At 38.8% G+C, this 22202-nt stretch overlaps 1 protein-coding gene across 1 annotated transcript; it reads right to left on the bottom strand.

The window, feature by feature from the left end:
• Window positions 1–1612: 1612 nt before the first annotated feature.
• On the bottom strand, window positions 1613–3074 carry LOC147615837 (uncharacterized). Its single transcript, XM_086778442.1, has 2 exons — window positions 2656–3074; window positions 1613–1891 (listed from the first exon to the last, which is right to left on the bottom strand). Exons 1-2 carry the CDS (start codon window positions 2809–2811, stop codon window positions 1778–1780), a joined length of 270 nt encoding a protein of 89 aa, XP_086634568.1. The 5' UTR covers window positions 2812–3074; the 3' UTR covers window positions 1613–1777.
• Window positions 3075–22202: the final 19128 nt, after the last annotated feature.

Raw genomic sequence — 22202 nt, 5'->3', positions numbered from 1 at the left:
TCCTTTGATGCATCCACGGTGGCTACTAATAAGGCCATTGACAATGGAAACCTACAAGATGTATGAAAGAAATGCAAAGTAAAGTGAGCAAAAATTTTACTTGTAAGATGTAGAGATCGATGTCGCTGAAGTGTGGCTTGTAAACAAGATATAGTGTGGTGAGTGTCTGATAATGCTTTCACATTTATATGCACACCCACCCATGTGTAGTAGATCTGACAATATTACTTCAGAATCCAATGAAGAACAGTGCAAATTCTGGATCCCAAAGATGTCTGCAGGAAATTGAAAAACGCGTGAATGGTCCCTAAAACACACCTGGAGCGAAGATCTCACCGAAAAACAGTAGTTTCGAAGTACTAAACACTTCAAGGTCCTCTTTCTTCTCCCAACAGGGCTTCTTGATCCGATTCAAGAAGACATGCGACTTGGGATGAAAGGTATTATCCTTCTCTTGATGCCCACTATCAACTACAAAAGCTATAAAGCTGATGAAGCTAGTGCAACTCTAGTATTTCATGTCATTGAACTTAAAATCATATGATATCTAGGACTCTCTGGTTGAAACTGGTAGAAACAACGCCTCCAAGGCAGGCATAGGATGAATCCTAGTACAAGCCACAATGACCTGCAATCCAACTGCATTACAAAAGCCTTCAAAAGTAGATTGAAATGATTGCTCCCTCAACATGTTACTGAAATTTTCTATGTTGAGAGAAGGGTAGATGGTCATGTTCAGCACAGGGCAAAGTACTGCAGGATCCCTACAAAAATAGTACAGTCAAATAGCAAGATGACCACTCAGTGGCTCTTCACAGCTCAATTGAGGGACCCAATAGCTGCATGCATCTTGATATTGCATGACCAGAGGGAAAAGCTTCCTCTTTTCAGACTCAAGTAATTAAAGTCTAGTTCGGACCACATCCATCATGACTCAAGTAATTAAAGTCTAGTTCGGACCACATCCATCATGGCCCTGGTCAATGTACTTGCACTTTGAATCTCCCAAATGGTACTAAAAGGCTGAACAGCCAGAAACATACAAAAATGTCATTGGACTCCTTGCTGAGAGCACTCTCTTGATCAGGTGACAGATTGGACAACTAAGCAGCAGTTTCAACCAGTGCAAATGTATCAAATAGAATATCTGGTCCGTTAAAGTAGGATTTTGGAAGGCCTCGATATGCTGCGTCACCAGTTTCGTAGCTGGAAAGGCTGTCACCTGTCCATGAGGAAGACTTCAGGACATGGTGCTGCAGAACTGCACAGCAATGACATCAACACTAAGAGCTCCCAAACACCATCGCAATACAACTTAAGCACATCATGGTCAGCATGTTGGACTTGCACAGAAGATAGCAAGGCCAGCATTTTTTGGTATAAGGAACAAAGGACTAGGTAATGCCCTTAAGAACTAAGTATATTGTTAAAAAGTATTATGTTTTCTGATCCACAGCTATGCATTCCCTTATGTAAGCAGCAGTCCCAAAAGGACACGAAAGAAACCACCTGCCGTGCCGATTGGAGAACGCAAGGCTCTGATACTAACCTTCTTTACTGCTAAAGGCAAGGTTAGCTCCAGCAAAAAATTTGATAACAAAAGCCAAAAAAATAAATGAATCTGTGAACTTTATTTAAGAAAGTGTAGATGAGTATGCAACACCAGTACAAAGCCAGAAGATAGACCACATCAACAGAACTCAACATCCCATTTAAAAATATGAAAAGCTTGCTTTCATCCTTCGCCTCCTTGAGATGCATTTGCTTTTTGACAGCTCTAGAGAGACTTTGCCTTCACTGCATTCTCTTGTGATGCCATAGACCGCCATAGGTACCTGCCACTGGCCATGTCCACCAGGGTCCACATGCCAGACACAAATTTTGTGTAGCCCTGTAGGCAGAAAATAAGCAAACAAGTTATGATAAAATGAATCCACGTAATTGGCACCGATATTAAGGGCAACAATGTGATAATTCTTAGGTTAGAACAGTACAAGTGCTTAGGGGGATAGAATTGATTAGGGTGTTGGGGTCAAAGCTTCAAACCCCATTGGCAGCATTGTGTTGTGGTAGCCTTGCACATCATGATAATGTATGGAGGTGTGTGTGAGTATGCGTGTTTCAAAATGGACTAACATTCAAAATTCCCCCCCTTTTTTGTTTAAGAAAAATCTAATTTGAATCTTAAACTCTAATTGGAACACTTTTTGGAGAGAGAAAAAAAAAGGAAAAGAGCAGCATGTTTGGCAAAGTGAAGTTAAGCACAGGCTATGCAATCAAAGTCTCAGCATTGCTCATTATAATTTGAGCTAAACAAACCCATTTAAAGAGTAATAAGAGAAAACCCATAAGGCCAGGTCTATCTACAATTAATGTTAAAACCTCCATACCAAATTGCTGAAAAGCAAAGGGACTCCCTCTCCCTCTCCCTCTCCCTCTCCCTCTCTCTCTCTCTCTCTCTCTCTCTCTCTCTCACACACACACACACACACACACAGAGTAGCTCCACCATTATTATCATCCTCTCTCTCTAATACAACAACTTCATCATCATCTCTCTAACACAGTAAATCTCTCTCTCTCTCTCTCTCTCTCTCTCTCACACACACACACACACACACACATTACATGCGCCTCAAAGAGATGGAAGAGTACCCGCTTGAGAACGCCTTCTTTCTCTTCGATTTCTGTGGCATCGCTCTCGACGTTAGTGATGGGATCGTCCTCGCCGCTCAACCAGAGTGCTTTACAAGCAAGGTAGCCAGCAACAATGAGAGAGGCGAGGACCAGGATGAACCGCATGGGGCACATTTTTCTTTGCTCTTCTGAGGAAAACCCTAACCCTAAAAAAGAGACCCTGCAGCTCTTTCTTTTGAGAGAGGCAACAGAAAACCCGATCGGATGAGGGGGTTGTTGGTGAGAGAGCGGATCGTTGTCGGGGAAGGGTAGTTGAGAGAGGCCTCGCACGCTTTGAAGAAGGACGGTTGATATGGCTGGTGTGAGAGAGAGAGAAAGAGAGAGTCATTGAAAAGGCCAGTGAGAAAAGTATGAGGAGAGAGAGAGTGTGTGTTGTGGGTGTGCCCTCCACGACCTTAGCGCGTAGGTGAGAGACGGAGGGGATAATAATTGACTAAAGCAACTCTGGCGGGAGGGAGGATGGCTTTTCACACGTGTATGGACTCTCAAGGAGGAGTCCTATGGCTGTTCACACGTGTGAGTAAGTTTATGGGGTATATGGGCTTTTTGGGGGGGCATTGCAAATGGTTATATGGTATGGCTCGGATAGGCACTGCGAATAGTGACAACTGGTATGGCTTGTGAGGGGGACTTCATTTAGGTCCATGGTATCATACACAAAAAATATGATGTGCATGGTATCATACTCAAAAAATATGATTGTGCATGGACATACAATTTTAGGGTTAGTTTTGTGTGTGTGTATTGGGAGGGGGGGTGAGGGGGGGTGAGGTAGGGATTAAAGACAATGCATTATACAATTGAAGTATTGGGTTCAAGGCCCTTTGGATGCCCTACTTTGAATTTTTGTGTTATATGTCTTTGAGATGTCATACTTATGTTGAAAGAGGTGTCTACAACGTGGAACAAATGGCGGGCAATCAGCATTGGTGGGGATGGATGCTGGATACTAGGGCCTTCGTTTCGCTCCAATAACAAATTTCCGTGTAAATGATCCATTCTATTCGGTAGACATGTGTGTGAAGTCCCCCTTACATTGGGAGATGCTCTCTCTTCTCTTAGCAACTTCTTCTAGCTATTTTTGCCACTTTGGCCCATGTACGGTAAAGGTTGTATGTAAGGGATTTCTTCTAGCAATTTTTACCACTTTGGCATGTGTGAGTAGTTAGGTGTCAAGAATATTATGCCTTGTTGCCTACAAAACAAGTAAATAACCCAAGAGGGGAAGGGGGATTGTTGTTTGTGGGCCAAAGCCCCAAATCCATAATGAGGGGTTGGGAAGAAATTCCTCCTTGCATCTTTAGGACACAACCATAAGATCACTGGAATCAAAGGGCTCACAATGTAAGCTTAAGCATGTAAAACTCAATTAGATTGATATAAAAGTGAATGGAGAACTAAAAATATGTCCTGAAAACCCTAAAACCTTAGTTTTTTTTATTACATTCTTTTATTATGTACTAACAGTCAAAACTTTAACCTAAGCATATTTACAAATGAGCTCATGTGTGATCCCCAAGCTTCCAAGCTACTAGCGAGCAAGTAGCAAATGAATCTTTTGTCAACAAGAGTTTTGTATACTATATTGTGATGAAGATTTGACTCGTAGTTTATGTGGAAGCAACTTCATTCTTTCAACATTGCAAAGTAATGTACATCAACAATTTCATGGCGTATTACATGTGTCAATAAGAAGGTTAAGGTACATAGACATCAATTAGGTAATGCTAGTCATAAGGATGCAAATTAATAAGGAAATGGTCATAGAAGCATTACATCTCTCTCTCTCTCTCTCTCTCTCTCTCTCTCTCTCTCTCAAGCTATAAGTCTCTACACGCACACACACACACACATAAGCTATAAGTCTTAGGTTAAGGTACATAGACATCAACTAGATGATTAAAAAATAATATAGTGATAAAGTTTTGGCAACATGATAGATGTCTTGAGAAGAGTAATTCCAAGCATCCACTTTAGAGGTAGAGTCTCTATTTTCAACCATCCAACACCAAACAAAAAATGTCAGGTAGGTGGGGTGGCAACAAGACTCTACATTTGTTATCAGTGTCACTAAAGTATGATGGAGTTTGAAAAATAATTAGTAAAAGAGGAAATATGTAAAAAGCTTCTAGAATTCAATATCCAATGAGTAACGAGTAACCTAGAACTATATGTTTTAATGAGGAATCATGTAAGAGCATGTAAACACAACTAAAACCATGTGAAACAATTGTAAAAATGAGCAACAAAGTGGTTGTTAAATAAAAAGTGTTAATGAACCTGAAACATTGAAGCTATGAGGATTTGTAAACCCCACTTGAGAAACCATGAAGCACTTTGTATAGCATGTTAGGCTAGCAACCAATTAATAAATTGAAAATGTAGCATATTTAGTTCTAAGGTCTCAGTCTGTGAGCAGTACACCTTACAAGATGAGCCAACTGGAAGAGGATGATATTGCACAATTGTCATAATATCTAAGGATGGGAAAAATTATTCGGAAGAGTAAATCTCCTTGGGGGCACCAGTACTTCTAAAGCAAAGAATGAGCCTGAAACATTGAAGCTACGAGGATTTATAAGCCCCACTTGTACGAGGATTTATAAGCCCCACTTGAGAAACCATGAAGCACTTTGTACAGCAACATGTTAGGCCAACAACCCATTAATTAATTGAAATGTAGCATATTCAGTTCGAGGGTGTCAACTTGTGAGCATTGCACCTTACAAGATGAGCCAACTAGAAGAGGATGAGATTGCCCAACAGTTTGTTGGAATATCTTAGGATGGTACAGTTTTGTAAGAGTAAATCTATGTGGGACACACCGGTACTTCTGTCAAAATTTCTTAGAATGGGACAAATTTGCAAGAGTAAACCTCCTTGGGGGCCACCAGTACTTCTCAAGCACAAGAAGAATGAAAGTTGGAGAATGTGTGTCAACTATAAAAAGTTGAATAAAGTTACAATCAAGAATAGATATCCCCTTGCCAGAGTGGATAATTTGATTCATAGGTTGTAGGGAGCTTCCTATTTTACGAAGATTAACCTTTGTTGAGACATGGATCAAGCTCTCCTAATGATAAGACATCTACCTACTCAGAACCTAATCCTACACTAATACTAATACTAATATAAGGTGGATAAAAATGATGAAAACTCATCATGAGTGTGTGCTAATTAAGATGTACTCAAGTACAATTAGACAACAAGATAAATTAGCATGGATCCATAAAGAGACTTGAGATAAGTACAAGTGATATGTTCATAGCTTGAAATGGTCCCTTTTTATATGAGGAAGTATACCCTTGGGCTTGTACATCAATATGGCTTCATTCTAGACTTTGCTACCTTGCAGTAGCCTAAGAAAATGGCACCAAGGGGGGGTGTTGAGAAATGTGGTGTCATTGAGCACAAGGAAGAGGTAGGGTGTGAGAACGAGTAGCCAAGCAAGGGTCAAATGCAAGTTTTACAACATATTTTCACCCCCCTCATTTCTAACTTGGCTGGGTAACTCAGAGGCTCTTTGGGCTGGTTACTCTCTAGCTCAAAGGTTACTTTAGAGATTCTCGGGTTGATTTTCACTCTCCCAAGGTGCTACTTTGGCTACTCTCTGGTGGTCAAGTGTTTTACATTTGCATATCAATTTGCCTACTCATTTGGTGGCATAGGTTTCTCCCCTACCATGTGTCAACAATAGTGTACACCACCAGGGGGCAATTATATAGTAGTAGAGAGGGAAGAGGGAGGGGCACATGGCACGTAGATTGAGGAACTGGTAAGCTATATAGCTTTAAATAAGCATACATTTTAAAGGCTTAATACACACACATGCACACAAAGACACACACACACACACACACGTGCATACACATGCACTTTACATGTACATATGCGTGCACACATATACACACAAATATATACATGCGCACACACACTCGAGTGCATGCACACACACAAACACATATATGCATGCACATAGCGTACACACAAATGCATACACGCACACACACACATTCACATGCTTGCACACATAAGTGCACATGCACACACACTCGAGCGCGTGCACACACACAAACATGTATATGCATGTATACAACGTACACACAGTGCACACGCACACACACATAAGTGCACATGCATATATGCACAGTTAGATGCATGCATAGACACACACATGCACACATGTATATGCATATACGCGAGTGTACACACATTGAGACAAAGATGCACATGCACACATACTCAAACGTGTATACACAAGTGCACGTGTACACACATAGAGACAAAGATGCACATGCACACATACTCACATGTGCATACATGGACACATATACTCACATACATAGGCATACACACACAACACTCACGTGTATAGTCAACACACTCACGTACACGTGCACACAGGAATTCGACACACACGTGTGCATATACACATGTGTACACACTTAGAGACAAAGATACACATGCACACACACTCACATGCACCACACAAACACATATACACACACGTACATGCATGCATGCACATGCATACACACACAACACTCATGTGAACTCACGTGCATAGTCGACACACTCACGTACATGTGCACACATGAATTCGATACACACGTGTGCGTACGTGCACACATGTCTACGTACATCCATAATGTGCACATGGGAATTTGACACACACGTGATTGTATGTGCACACACAATCACACACATGCACATGCAGGGGGTGTGCATGTGCGAGAGAGAGAGAGAGAGAGAGAGAGAGAGAGAGAGAGAGAGAGAGAGAGTTTATATGTGTGTGAGTGTGTGAAATGGGGTGTGAGAAGAGAGAGAGTCCATGTGCATGTATATGTGTGAGAGATAGAGAGTGTCTTTGTGCACATGAGGGGGAGAGAGAAAAAGTGCATGTGCATGTGTATGTGTGTATGTGTGTGAGAAGAGAGAGAGGGCATTTGTGTGTGTGTGTGTGTCTGTGTGTGCATATTAATAGATAAGAGTATAGATATAGATTGTATATGTATGTATGTATATATAAATAGATCTGTATATATGTTGACACATGCATGTACATGACATTATACACACACACACACATGCACACGCACACCCACACTCATACGCACACAAATATGCACACTCATACACACACGCTTGAGTGTGCACACATACATATACATGTGTATACATGTACACAAATACATACATGTGTGCACACGTGTATGTGTATACATGTACACAAATACATATACATGTACACAAATACATACATGTGTGCACACGTGTATGTGTATACATGTACATAAATACATATACGTGTGCACATATACATGTGTATGCATGCACACAAATACACACGTGTGCAGTAAAGGTGAACATGCGCATGTAGACATATATGTGCACACACACACACACACACACACACAAAGATGCATATGCACACACACAGAGATGCATATGCACACACACAGAGACACACATGTAGAGATGCTCATGTGCACACTTCGTGCACATGCATAGCCGAAACACACATACATATACGTGTACACAAAATGGACGCACACACACACACAATGGCACATATACACATGCAAGGTGTGTGCGCGCGTGTGTGTGTGTGTGTGTGTGTGTGTGTGTGTGAGAGAGAGAGAGAGAGAGAGAGAGAGAGAGAGAGAGAGAGAGAGAGCATTTCTATGTGTGTGTGAGAGAGTGTGTGTGAAATGGGGTGCAAGAAGAGCAAGAATGCATATGCATATGTATGTGTCTAATGAGATAGAAATGTGTGTGGTGCGGCGTGTGCGTGTGTGCATGTGTGTGTGTGTGTGTGTGTGTGTGTGTGTGTGAGAGAGAGAGAGAGAGAGAGAGGGAGAGGGAGAGAATATAAAAATATTAAAGTTTATTATCACCTTACAAAGGACCGCAAGGGTCTTCCAATGCATGGTAATGTATCCAAAAAAACTTGGAGATTCTACTATGCACATTGAAAAAAGAAGCCTCGAAGATTAAAGAAAACAATAATTAGCTAGTGAAGTGTCATGTTTGATAGATACATTAGTGGAAAATTGAGGATCAAGTGGTGGTTGTTTTTAGGCTTACAAAAATATTGAATGATGTGCTCTTCCATCATGTGTGACCACACACACACACACACACACACACAAAGAGAGAGGAAATGATTGTATTTATAATAAAGATGAACAATTTGTTGCATTACACACATGCTAAAACACAGTGGCCCCACATTCCATGATAAATGCATTTCACCACCTCCCACCCAATATCTTATGATAATCTTATATGTAGGTCTTATTTAAGGTTAGACTTTTGAAGGATCATGTATAGTGCCTTCCACAACAAACCCAAATATGATCATTGCCTCTATTTGTAGGTCTTATTCAAGGCTTGACTTTTGAAGGATCATGTATAGTGCCTTCCACAACAAATCCCAATATGACCACTACCTCTATTGTCTCCTTTTTTTTAAGGGAAAAGTGCATGCACTCCGTATTTTTCAACTTAATGTGCATACACTCCTTATTTATCATCCTTTTTAAAGGGAAAAGGCACATGCACTCATAATTTATCAAGTTAATGTGCTTTTTAAAATACAAAGTGTATCCTTGCACTCCTTATTTATCATCCTTTTTAAAAGGGAAAAAGCACATGCACTCGTAATTTATCAAGTTCATGTGCTTTTTAAATACAAAGTGTATCATTGCATCGTTAACCATCCATAATATTTTTTATTCTTCAAAGAAAGAAGTTTTTGAGCACACCAAAATAACTATCTTCATCTTGAACACAATTTGTGGATTTCACAATCAAGAAAGTTATCATTTTTAGGCATGTTTTACAGTGTGAGATTTACCTCCAACAAAATAGGTTTGGAAGTCATATTACCACAAATTGAGCTTAATTGAGCCGACTCTCTCTCTCTCTCTCTCTCTCTCTCTCTCACACACACACACACACACACACACACACATGCACACACACAAACACACAGGCACGTACTCATGCACACACATACACACATTCTCTCTCTCTCTTGTACACACACATACACACATATTTTAGCACAACTTCACATTTATTTTTTAACACAACTTCACATTTGAATTTTAACTCTCTTTTAATTTTACATTCAATTATTGACTCATATAATTCTTTTACTCACACGTATTTTTTACTTGCTTATTATAACCTTGCATGATAATGTGTAAGCAATGCCCTCACTCCTATGCTTGCTTCTCCCATAAATTTTCTTTTGCTAGTGTATATACCACGACCGTGAGAATATAGATTTTATTTATAGTACATTCTCTAGCCATTCAAGAGTCTTAGCCTAATTTCACACACACATATGCACATGCTCTCTCTCTCTCTCTCTCTCTCTCTCTCTCTCTCTCTCTCTCTCTCTCTCACACACACACACACACACACACACACACACACACACACACACAACATACATAGATGTAAATATACATACATGAAATAATGATGATTCTTAGCTCACTAGAGATGAATAAAGGAACAAGCCCATAAAGAAGGCAATTCTTATATTAAGACAAATTAAACCACAACCTTGGACCTCCATATATACATAAAATAAATCTTAGCGATGCTCTCCTCTACATATATAAATATAAATCCTTACATTAAGAAATGTACAAAATATTACTTGTTTATTTAATTTCAAAATGAAGCTTTATATAGCTTTTACAAAATGCATCAGCTTCTAGTTAGCCCAACAATTCCTCTTAGATCCTCTTAATCCTCTTAGATCCTCTTAGATCCTCTTAATCCAAATATTATATAGTTCTCTACCTTAAAATCACATCTATTCATGGCACACTTAATGTAAGGTTCCTCCCCAGCCCCTCAAGATGTCCAATATCTTCCCTTGTAATCAATTCCCTCTTTAGAATAATAAAAGATATTGTTTCTACCTATTTTGGCTTAGAGAGAGAAAATATTCTAGAGAGAGGTTATTCAGATTTTAGATGTTTTTGGATGGAAAAATATATCTTCTTATTAAAATAAATTCCCCCGAAACAAAAGTTCAAAAAGATTTTCAGAAGGTGCATTAGAAATAAATTATAATATGTTCAAAAGGCCTTATCCTAAGGGTCCAGATTTTCTAAAAATTTTAAATTAAGGTTATGAGGGGCCAATCAGATTCATCCAAATGTATGGAGGAGATAAATTAAAGAAATAAAGAAAATCCACCCAAAAATGAGTAAATACTCACATAAGATGAAGAGTGGACTAAGGACCAAAAGAAATACTAAAAAAATAAAATGAGTGGGGATTTCCCTCATGAAGGAGGCGCCTATTTCACATGTGTGGTGGAGTTTTAAATTCTCAAATATTGAGATATTTCATCTCTCCTCTCTCCTAATTCAAGTCTAGTTCCAAATAGTAAGCTAAACTGACCCAAAAATGGTCAAAATTTGACCAAACTGATCTGGAAAATTCTAGAATCAGTTTGCTTGGTTAGAAGCTCACTTTTTCCTATAAATAGAAGCCTCCCCCTTTGTAGAAGCTTAATAGTGTTTTATGCACTGTTACTCTACTCCTCCGCAAAGCCAAAAACAGTGAATTTATTGATAATTCATTAGTTTTTCACCCTTCCCTCTTCAAAAGAATTGGTGGCCAAGAGTAGATCCCTCAAACCATCAAGCCAAAGGAAAGCTCACAGAAATTCATGTAAGTTAGAAATCCTACTTTTTCTTTATTCCTTTTAATGGTTTTCTAATTTTTGTTTTCTTTAAAATGAAAAAATGATGTTATGCCTTGTTGGAAAGGCTTTCCCCCTCTCTTCATTCTTAAATTCAGCCTTTCTTTATCCTAGATAAGTAATCAAATTGTTAGAATTAAACTTTTCATATTGTTTCTCTTTTAAAAGTGGAATTTGATTAGTTTAGAATGCTTTAAACCATTTGGGATAATTTTTAAGTAACTTGAGGATAGAAAAAATTGAAAAATGGTCAGCCATACAAAGGAGGTTATGGAGAAATTTTCTTAAATTTTGTGAAATAAGTTTTATCTTTTATTATTCAAAAAGAGTAATCCCCACCATTTGTGTATTCTAAAAGTGTTATTTTCATTCTAGGCATAGAAAAATGCATAGTAGAAATATTTTTATTATAAAAGTGTTATTTTCATTAAAATTTAAATTCTATGCATAAAAAGATGCATATTGGTTTTTTTATTATTATAAAAGAGTGATTTTCATTAGATTTAAATTCTATGCATAGAAAGATGCATATTGGAAATATTTTTTTTATTATAAAAGTGTTACTTTCATCAATATTGATTTTTATGCATAAAAGAATTTTTTTATTAGAAAAGTGTTACTTTCACCAATATTGATTTTTATGCATAAAATGATGCATAAAAGATTTTTTTTAATTATAAAAGTGTTACTTTCATCAAAATTGATTTTTTACATAAATAGATGCATAAAAGGATTTTCTTTTATATAAAAGTGTTATTTCCATAGAAGTTGGATTTTATGCATAAATAGATGCATATAGAATTTTTATATCAAAATAAGAGTTCTCTTTAATCCTATGTTTAAAGCCCATGAATATTGGTAAATGAATAAGTAAATACTCTGTGAGAGAAAATTCTACCGTTTCATATTCTCTAGGGGTCCCCGATGGTAATGAGAAAATTCAAAAAAACTATTGAAGTCAGAGTTTTAAATAAATGATTAATTTATTCCTCATAGGAATTCATGATTAGTTTTAAATTCAGTTAAGCAAAATACTCAATGATTGAAATTCATGATTAGTTTTAAATTCAGTTAAGCAAAATACTCAATGATTGAAATTCAGTAAAGTAGTAATTGAAATATTACCCTTCGAGAAAGTTAGTTCAGGGAGAACCTTTCCAGACTCAAACCTTGAATCAGACTATGACCAAGACTTAATCTCCCTTCGTCAGTTTCAAGAAAAGACGATGTGACCACTTCAGGAAAACAACACTCAAATCACCTACCGAATCTGAAATCAAGTTAAGACCCTTGATTCTGATCTGAGGATCAAGGTTACAGAATTCAGGAAATTTTGTTGGAATTTTAGACCTGCGATCTAGAAGTATTGGGATACGGATTTAAGATATACCCATTGTATTCAAAAGAAAATCAAAACTGAAAACGTGCATAGAAATCCTGTTTTCTTAAAGGACTATCTTACGCCAGAATGTTGGAGGGAGCATTTGGTATATATGTTTTTCTAAGGGAAGTTTGGTTGCAACAGCTGGTGGGAAGTGTTCAAAGGACAGCTCACGCGCGCGACAAAGCCTGCCCAGGTCTTGACCAGCCTGGGTATGGTGAAAAATGGTGTGCTTCCGGTACGATGGGTGAGGGCCGACGAAGCGGTCCCTGAGTGAAGTGCCCCAGGACACCTAAGGAGGATCTTGGAGGGTTCTGACTAGGTGATGCACGGGCTCGCGGTGCTTAGGACACCCATGCGTATGTCGTGGAAGATATATAGATGTATGATGACGAGAAAAATATTGTAATCTGTTACTGGATCTCGTTGCTGACCTTTTGGTCTCGACGGAGAGTCCAGAGTGATACTGTTTTGTGAGAAACAAGGATTGAATGGAAATTTTGAGTTATGACATCTGTAACCAATAATTGTTTGTCAATGGATTGTTTTAAAAATTAAAGTTTAAAGAGGAGTGTGTGTGTATCTGTATTCTAAAGCTACATCCACAAGATGCCAAGCATCTAATCCCACTGATTTCTCCTTGATTTGTGCCACCTCCCCTACATTTAGGAGCACCTTTTCCTAGAATCTTTCCACACCACTATATTCACTCTTGCTACCCTTGATTTTCTCATTTAGTAGATTCTTCTCACCTTTTCACTGCTACCCACACATTTACTGACTCCCTTTTACGATCTCTAGCTAAGGGCTTGTTCTCGCAACACCACTTGTGTATGATTGCAGCTGTGAATCATTGGACTGTTGTTCTTGACCAGTGTGTCCATGCCAGTGTGTCCAAGGACACTAGCATGGACACTGGCTTGGCATTCTTGACCAGTGTGTCCAAGGGTTCGTTCATTCCCCAAATGAACCTGGCCACATGAGTTGCTCTTCATCTAGAGGTGGTGAATATTTGAGTAGAAGAGTGAAGACCTGGTGATATTCCTTGATGGTTTTGCTTCCTTGCTTTAGCTCTAAGAATTCGTTCATTTTGGATTCCAAAAACCCAAGGGGACAAAATCTCTTCCTCAAATAGGTTTTAAGGTCGTTCGAGGAGGACTGATGAGTATTCCTGTCCAGACGGTTGGTGTCACAATGGTTCCTCCATGCCACCCTGGCTGTTTCCACTATTTTTAACCCGGCAAGAGCCATTTTGCTTCGCTCATTGTAGCCTGTGACGTCAAAATATTCTTCCATAGCTTCCACCCATTTCTCCACAACCTCGCCTAGGTTCTCCCCTTCTCCTTTGAAGGGTCCTAGCTTAGTTCTATGAAGAGCTTTGCGAACGTCGGGATCAAGCTCATCATCTTCAGAGAGAGGGTCTGGCTGATGGCCACGGTTTCCTCGTCTCATGACTTTGCCAAAAATGATATATTATTAAATTTTTATTTTAATATCATCCACGAGATCCTAAGACTTAAGGGATTCGGAAAACAATTTCTTAAACAAGATAAATGATCTTATTGGAGATCTATGACATAAGTCCGGTAACAAATTTTTCTTTATCAGTTCCTCCATAAACAATCACTTATACAGCAGGGAATTTTTCTCCAAAAAATATTTCTTTATTTATATAAAAGTTACAATATGTACATAGAGCAACTCGGCTCCAGAGATCAAAATCTCCTCGGGAGACGCATAAGATGGCGGTACTAGGCCATAGCCATGCCCTGATACAAACGTTCACTTACTGCCCAAGGAAGCTATTATCTTCTCCTTATTAGGAATAAAGCGACTAAGGAGTCTGTAGATTTGGCATGAAAGTCTGAAATTTCGAGGCGTTGAATGATATAGAATGACACCATGTACCACTTTCAGCTTTATCAGAATCATGGCCGATGAGAGGTTTTGCCTCAGCATTGCACGTCGGTCACAAGAGGCGTGGACATACTGCCTTGCAAGCCGCTTATGCTGTCATCTCTCCGTTGGGTGTCAGGAAAATATAAATCCTCAAAATGGCGTGCGAGTCTGACTCAGCTTGTTCGAGTTGTAGTGGAAGAGATGAGATGTTCGAAGGCGAAGACAGTCATGTCTTGTGACTGGGTGAGGTCGAGAACACTAGATAAGTATGGAACTTCCATCTAAAAAATAATTTCTTTGATTAAAAATTCTTTATTAATGAGACTTGTGGAATGAAAATACATTATGAAAAATGCTTTTTCTGAGTTTTTTTTAATTATCAATTTCTGATAAGAATTCGTTTATCCTTATTAGCTTTCAACAATGCTCTAATACCAGCTGTGAGGTCCCTGCCCCCTCCGTGGTGCACCTGCTCCAGCGGCGGGCGGAAGCGGCGTCAGCCTCCCACACGGGGCGGGGAGCCACACTCGGGGCCTCGCCTGCCGATGTTCGGGACGAGAGGCTAGCCCGGGTAGTCGCTCCGAGACCGGGGGCTCGGAAGACTCCCCTCGCCCGGAAGGCATGGGCGATTCCGCCATGGGAAAATCTTCTAACATGGGAAATTACTCTAATGAGGCAAAGTCTTAACTAGGTAAACTGATCTGACCGAACCTGAAGTCACATAGTCAGATCAAGAGACTTGCACTTGGTCCATGGAATCACCAATTTTTTCCTCATTTACGAGGCACAGCTGCTTCCCACAAAACAAGGTCTTCTAACGATTTAAACAAATTAACATAACTATTCGTATCTAGTTGTTTCTCAGGAATCCTCCAATCTAGTCATCCGGCCCATGGGTTAGCCAACCAAACTAATTAACATAACTAATCGTATCTAGTTGTTTCTCAGGAATCTGGCCCATGTGTTAGCCAACCACGACCACTGTATTGGTGGGATTCCTTTATAAAGATTTGGTTGTGTTTTTGCCCGGGTACCGAGGAAAAGAGTTCCCAGGCCCCCTAGCCGGCGATTCATGCAAAAATTAAGGTAGGCATACCACGTACACACCCAATATGAAATTACCATTTGATTCGACTGGCTTTAAAACAATCCTACAATAGAAATCATAATATTTCTGATCATCATTTTCCAAAATTTTGACTCCATTGTATTACAATAATATCCTCTGGACTCTCTGTTAAGGACCAGCTGGCCAACCAATGAGATCCAGTATCAAAATTTGGTTCCCAAAAATCTTTTCTTTTTGTCCATCTGAAATCTTCCTCGACGTACACATGGGTGTCCTAGCAACCGCGAGCCCGTGCATCGCCTGGTCAGAACCCTCTAGGATCCTCCTCCTTAGGTGTCCTAGCAATTCACTTAGGGACCGCTTCGTCGGTCCTCGCCCATCGTACCGGAAGCGTACCATTTTAACCGTACCGAGGCTGGTCAAGACCTCGACAGGCTTTGCCGCGAGCGAGGTCCCTTGACGACTCCCCGCCAACTGTTCCACAACGAAACTCCTCTTAGAAAAACATAAGCCAAATTCTTCCTCCAGCATTCTGGTGTAAAAACAGTCCTTTGAATTAAAAAAACAGAGGTTTCAATGCAAGTAAAATTCCAATTTGAGATTGGTTCCAAAAACCCTTTTTCCATAATTCCCAATTTCATAATGAGGATCCTTGATCTCTCATCAAGGTAATCTACCCATCATTCAGTCTGATTGTCCAACTAGATTCTTGGTGAGTTCCGTCAGGAAAAACTAGTTTAGTTTTGGTAGTCTATTCTTTGTGATTAGAAACTGGAATTGGTCACACGAAGTTTTTTACTTGATTCAGATCGAGAGGGACAAGTAGGTTTACTGTCCGTCCTTCTCGTAGTCTAACCAAATTCATTCGGTTTAGTTTTACAAGGATTCCCATCAGATAAACATCTAGTTTTGGGTAAATATCCATTTAGTGATTTTACCAATTAAAGTATCCAAAGATATTCCTTCTATCACGTAATTTCTCAACCTTAATTCATTAGGTAGAATTATTGTGGAAATTCATCTTTTTAACTAAATATCATACCTTTTTTTTAAATAAACTTGAAATCCCTCTTTTTTTCATTTTAATGAGTGCAATCCAATTATCATGGGAATTCCTCTTTTACCATAAATTAAATCTATTGCAAGTTCTTCTTAAAAATTACATAAAAATATTCATTAATTCCATTAAGCTAAAAATCCCACTTTTCTCATTTAAATATTTGAATTCCAATATGGTGGGAATTCCTCTTTCATCATTTAAACTTATCTATGCAAAAAGATAAATTTAACTATTTTTTTTAAAATTTAAATAAAAATCTCCATTAATTCCTTTGTATTAGGAATTACACTTTTCTCATTTAAATATTTGAATTCCAATATGGTGGGAATTCTTCTTTCATCATTTAAACTTATCTATGCAAAAAGATAAATTTAACCAAATTTTCTCTTAAAATTTAAATAAAAATCTCTATTAATTCCTTTACACTAGGAATTACACTTTCCTCCTTTAAGTATTTGAATTCAAATATGGTGGAAATTCCTCTTTCATCATTTAAACTTATCTATACAAAAAGATAAATTTAACTAGAATTCCTCTTTAATTTTTAAAATAAATATACATTATTTTAGCATCATAATTTTTCTCTTACTTCATTGGAATACATGGATTTCCATTGTCATGGTGGGGATTACTCTTTTAACATAAAAATGGATTGCTATAAATTCCTCTTTTTCCTATTTAATATTTATGTATAAACATAAAAATTAAATTTTCCATGATTATAATGAGAATCGTTCAATTAATCTAGGATGATTAATCCTAGAATATGGTAGGAAGTCCTCTTTTCCTATTATAAATGAAAATGATTTATGTGTTAATTTTTTAAAAAATTTGTCATAGCTCCGCTATACTGCTTTTATTGATAAATCTCAATAATTTGAAAGCATAAAGTTTAGTAATATCGCTATGATTAGAATAACCATTAATTGGATCAATATCCAATTATGGACTTGATTCTTAATTTTTCCATAAATTAAATAGCATAAAAGCATTAAAAAGCCATTTATTTGGCCTCAATTAGACAAGCATAGAAATTACTTTTAGATTAGAGAATTATTTCATGAGAAGCTTCATTTGAATATAGAATAGGTCATAGGAATGACCATTCTTTGGGGGAGAGAGAGAAATGCTTTAAAAAACATTATAATTTAAGCATAAATGAAAATTTATGTGTTTTATCACTACAATTTCATTAAAGAACTTCAATTGTATTCAAAAGCCATTCAATTGTATTCAAAAGCCATTCAATTGAATGCTTCTCAAGCTTGAGAGGGGTTGAGAAGAGAGAAACATTTGGAGATTAAAGAAAAAAGACCATAAACCACATTTTACCTCCTAGATTGCTTGATTCTTTGATCAAAGTAGAGGGCCCCAACCAATTAATTGGTTTGGTATGTTGATGAAGTCTCCAAGGAGGATTGAAGAGAGAGAGAAGAGGATAATTGGTTTGGTATGTTGATGAAGTCTCCAAGGAGGATTGAAGAGAGAGAGAGAAGCTTCAATCTCTTCAATTTGTAGAGGATAATAGAAAATAAGCTTATCTTAGAGTAATACCGACATAGTTTAGTTTACAGATGAGAATACAAAAGAATGAGGGTCTATTTATAGGTGAGGGAGGCCACTAACTGAGTCCAACTGAGTTCTAGAATTTTCCAGCTTCAGTTTGGCTGAATTTGGACAAGTTTTGGACTAGTTTGGCTCCCTTTTTTATTTGGTTTAATCTAGGAGAGAGGAGAGATTTAAAATATTCTATTATTTTTTAGTTTAAAACTCATCCACACATGTGAAATAGGTGCCTCCTTGAAGGGCCCCCTTCTCCTTACCAATGTGTCAAAAATGAATGATTACTCCAAAATATCTCATTCTTTTATTAATACTTCATAGTTTTTAACTAATAAATCTAGTACTTAGTGCTAAGATCTAAGAAAGTTTCTATTGCTTCAAAGAACGCAGTCCAGAATTTTGATGTGAATCTGGGATCTCTGTCACTTACTATCCTCTTAGGTAAACCATGCAATCTGAAGATCTCCTTAAGGAAAACTCTGGCAACATCCACTGCACAATATGTTTCTTTCATTGGAATCAGATGGGCAACTTTGGTTAGCCTGTCAACTACCAAAAAAATGGAGTTGTAACCTGATTGCACTGAAGGTAATCCAGTGACAAAGTCCATACTGATGCATTCCCACTTCATCTGTGGAATGTCTAGAGGCTGCAGTTTCCCTGGCATCTTGACTCTCTCTGCCTTGACTCTTTGGCACATCAAGCATTTTCGTACATGATCAAGTACGTCCTTTTTGAGTCCTGGCCCAGAAGAAGCTTTTCTTCACAGACATATAGGTTTTTATAAACGTTGGATGTCCAGCTATCATGCTATCATGGGTTTCTCTCAGAATTTTTCCCTTTATTCCCACATCATTGGGGATACATAGCCGATTATTATAATACATGCATCCTTCATTCAGTTTGTAACCAAGAACTTGACTCATTTCCTGAGGAGTCTTGCTTTCTTGCATCAGAAGTGTACCAATAGGAGCAAAGAATTTGTCCTGCAAGATTTTCTCCTTTGCTTCATTGATCAATGGATTTGACACCACTGTTATTGCAAGCAAGGAGGCTTTTCTGTTGAGCGCATCTGCAACCACATTTTCTTTCCCCAGCCCCGATACTTTATTTCAAAATCAAATTCCTGCAAGGTTTGCATCCATCTCCTTTGACGCATGTTGAGATCCCTTTGGGTGAAGATCCACTTCAAACTTTGATAATCTGTCATCAAGGTGAGCCTTTGTAACCCAAAAGATAATGTCTCAACTTCAGAGCATACACTACTGAGAGTAACTCCAAGTCATGGACGACATAATTTCTCTCATGTGTTCTGAGTTTTCTAGATTCATAGGCCACTGCATGACCTTCCTGCATTAGAGCACCGCCTAAGGAAAACCCACTGGCATCAGTAACTACCTGGTAAAATCTGGCAATTTAAGGATAGGGTTGGTTACTAAGGCTGTCTTTAGCTTGTCAAAGGCACTCTGACACATTGCAGTCCACTGAAAAAGTGTACTCTTCTTGAGAAGGTTAGTTAAGGGGGATTCTATCTGAGCATACCTAGGTATAAAGATCCTATACCATCCGGTTAACCCTAGGAATCCTCTGACTTCCTTTATTGTCTTGGGTTCTGGCCATTCTACGAACGACTGCTTGGATCTTTGTGGGGTCAGGAGAAATCCCATCCTTTGACACTATGAATCCCAAGTATTCCATCTAGTTAACCAAGAAAGAACATTTGCTCTTCTTTGCAAAGAGTTGGTGTTTCCTTAGGATTTCCAGGACCTTGCGCACATGATCTTCATGGTCTCTGCAACATTCATTGAATATACCAAGATATCATCAAAGAAGACAAGAACAAAATCATCCAAGTATTCTCTAAGAATATCTTGCATAAGACGATTGAATGTCGTCGGGGCATTAGTCAATCCAAACGGCATGACTGTGAACTCATAATGCCCATAGCGAGTATTGAATGTTGTCTTGGGATGTCTTGCTCCTTGATTCTGATTTGGTAGTACCCAGATTTGAGATCTATCTTTGTGAACATTTAGGTCCCACTCAACTGATCCAGAAGTTCATCAACACTAGGAATAGGATACTTATTCTTAATTTTTAATTGATTCAGTCCTCTGTAGTCAGAATACAGAGTCTTAACATTCCATCTTTCTTCTTTTGAAAGAGAATGGGCGTACCCCAAGGTGAGACACTGGGTTTGATGAATCCCTATTCTAATAGTTGTCTTAACTGTTCCTTAAGTTCTATGGCTTCAGGGACTGCCATTTTGTATGCACACTGGGCTACTGGCTGAGCTCCAAGGGTTAATTCGATCTCATGATCTACTTCACGAGATGGAGGCATCTCAGTCAGCTCTTCACAAAACACATCTGCATACTCACTTAACCACTCTGGTACTTTAGCCTTGCATTTTATGTCTACTGGGGATTCATTTTAAAACGACATACACAGCTTGTCTCTTTCTGAGTCCTTTTAATAATTTGGAAGCCTTGACTAATTGTAGCACTGGGGATCCGGAAATTCCAATTCCTTGAACTTTATTCCCGTGAAGTTCAAGGAAAGAGATGGTTCCTTTGTGACAATGAATGTCAGCTTGATTCTTTTGGAGCCAATCCATTCCAAGGATTCCATCATATATTCCCAGGGGTAGGACTCTAAACTGGCACTCTATTACGTTCCCATCTAGGCTAAACTGAATAAGGTTAGTCTCAAGGTGGAGAAGGACTGAGAATTGACGGATATTCCCTAGGTTCTCTATTGCTACTACATAGATCTGTCCTTTCTTTTCCTCTACTTCCTCAACTATGGTGATTGCTCTGGCTGTTGCAGTCTGAGGTGGAACTCTCTCTCTCTCTTTGGTTATTCCAATTTTGGGAGGGAGCTCGGAGGTTGCTTTGCATGGAGGCTGCAGGCTGAGCTGGCACTCTTCTTGGGTTACCCTGATTCTGGCGCGGGGGACCCTGATCGGACTGAAATGAAGGAATCGATCTTTGAACGCTGGGGCCCTGGCTTCCTTGGCCCAGCGAAGGAGATGGGAAATCCTTGAGTTGGTGCCCAAATCCCTTACATCAGAAGCATTTGTTCTCGCTTCGAAGCTCTTCCCTTTGCATTCTAGGGAGAGCCGGAGGGGGAAAGGTCTTCCTTCATTTTTGAAGCTTCCCGTCTCCACATTCTGGTTAGGACCTTGGTGTCTCTTTGGAGGCGAAAAGTTGGAAGAACTTCCCGATGTCTGAATTCTTTTAAAGGATGAGGGAACTGGCTTTGGCGGGACTTTCACGATGAAGGCTTTGGCAAAGTCCTTTGCCATTCTGACAGCTTCTGCCATGGACACTGGCTTGGCATTCTTGACCAATGTGTCCAAGGGTTCGTTCATTCCCCGAATGAACCTGGCCATGAGTTGCTCTTTATCTAGAGGTGGTGAAGCGTGCATACAAAATGCCAATCCCTGAAGCCATAAAACTTAATGAACACTTAAGATAACTGTTAGAACAGGGATTCGTCAGACCCTGTGTCTCACCTTGGGGTGCGCCCGTTCTCTTTCAAAAGAAGAAAGATGGAACGTTAAGACTCTGTATTGACTATAGAGGACTCTATATTGACTATAGAGGACTAAATCAATTAAAAATTAATAATAAGTATCCTATTCCTAGGAATGATAAACTTCTGGATCGGTTAAGTGGGACCCAAATGTTCACAAAGATAGATCTCAAATCTGGGTACTACTAGATCAGAATCAAGGAGCAGGACATCCCAAAGATAGCATTCAATACTTGCTATGGGCATTATGAGTTCACAGTCA

The sequence above is a fragment of the Cibotium barometz genome, chromosome 39 (assembly GCF_041138505.1).
Source record: "Cibotium barometz isolate CiBa-2024 chromosome 39, ASM4113850v1, whole genome shotgun sequence".
In the NCBI taxonomy this organism is placed as follows: domain Eukaryota; kingdom Viridiplantae; phylum Streptophyta; class Polypodiopsida; order Cyatheales; family Cibotiaceae; genus Cibotium; species Cibotium barometz.
This window is presented reverse-complemented; position numbering and strand designations above follow the sequence as displayed.

Excerpts from the sequence above, each read along its gene's own strand:
- LOC147615837 (XM_086778442.1), bottom strand. The coding sequence starts at position 2,811 with ATGTGCCCCATGCGGTTCATCCTGGTCCTCGCCTCTCTCATTGTTGCT. Across the intron at positions 1,892-2,655 it reads AAGAAGGCGTTCTCAAGCGG|GGCTACACAAAATTTGTGTC; the intron begins GTACTCTTCCAT and ends TTCTGCCTACAG.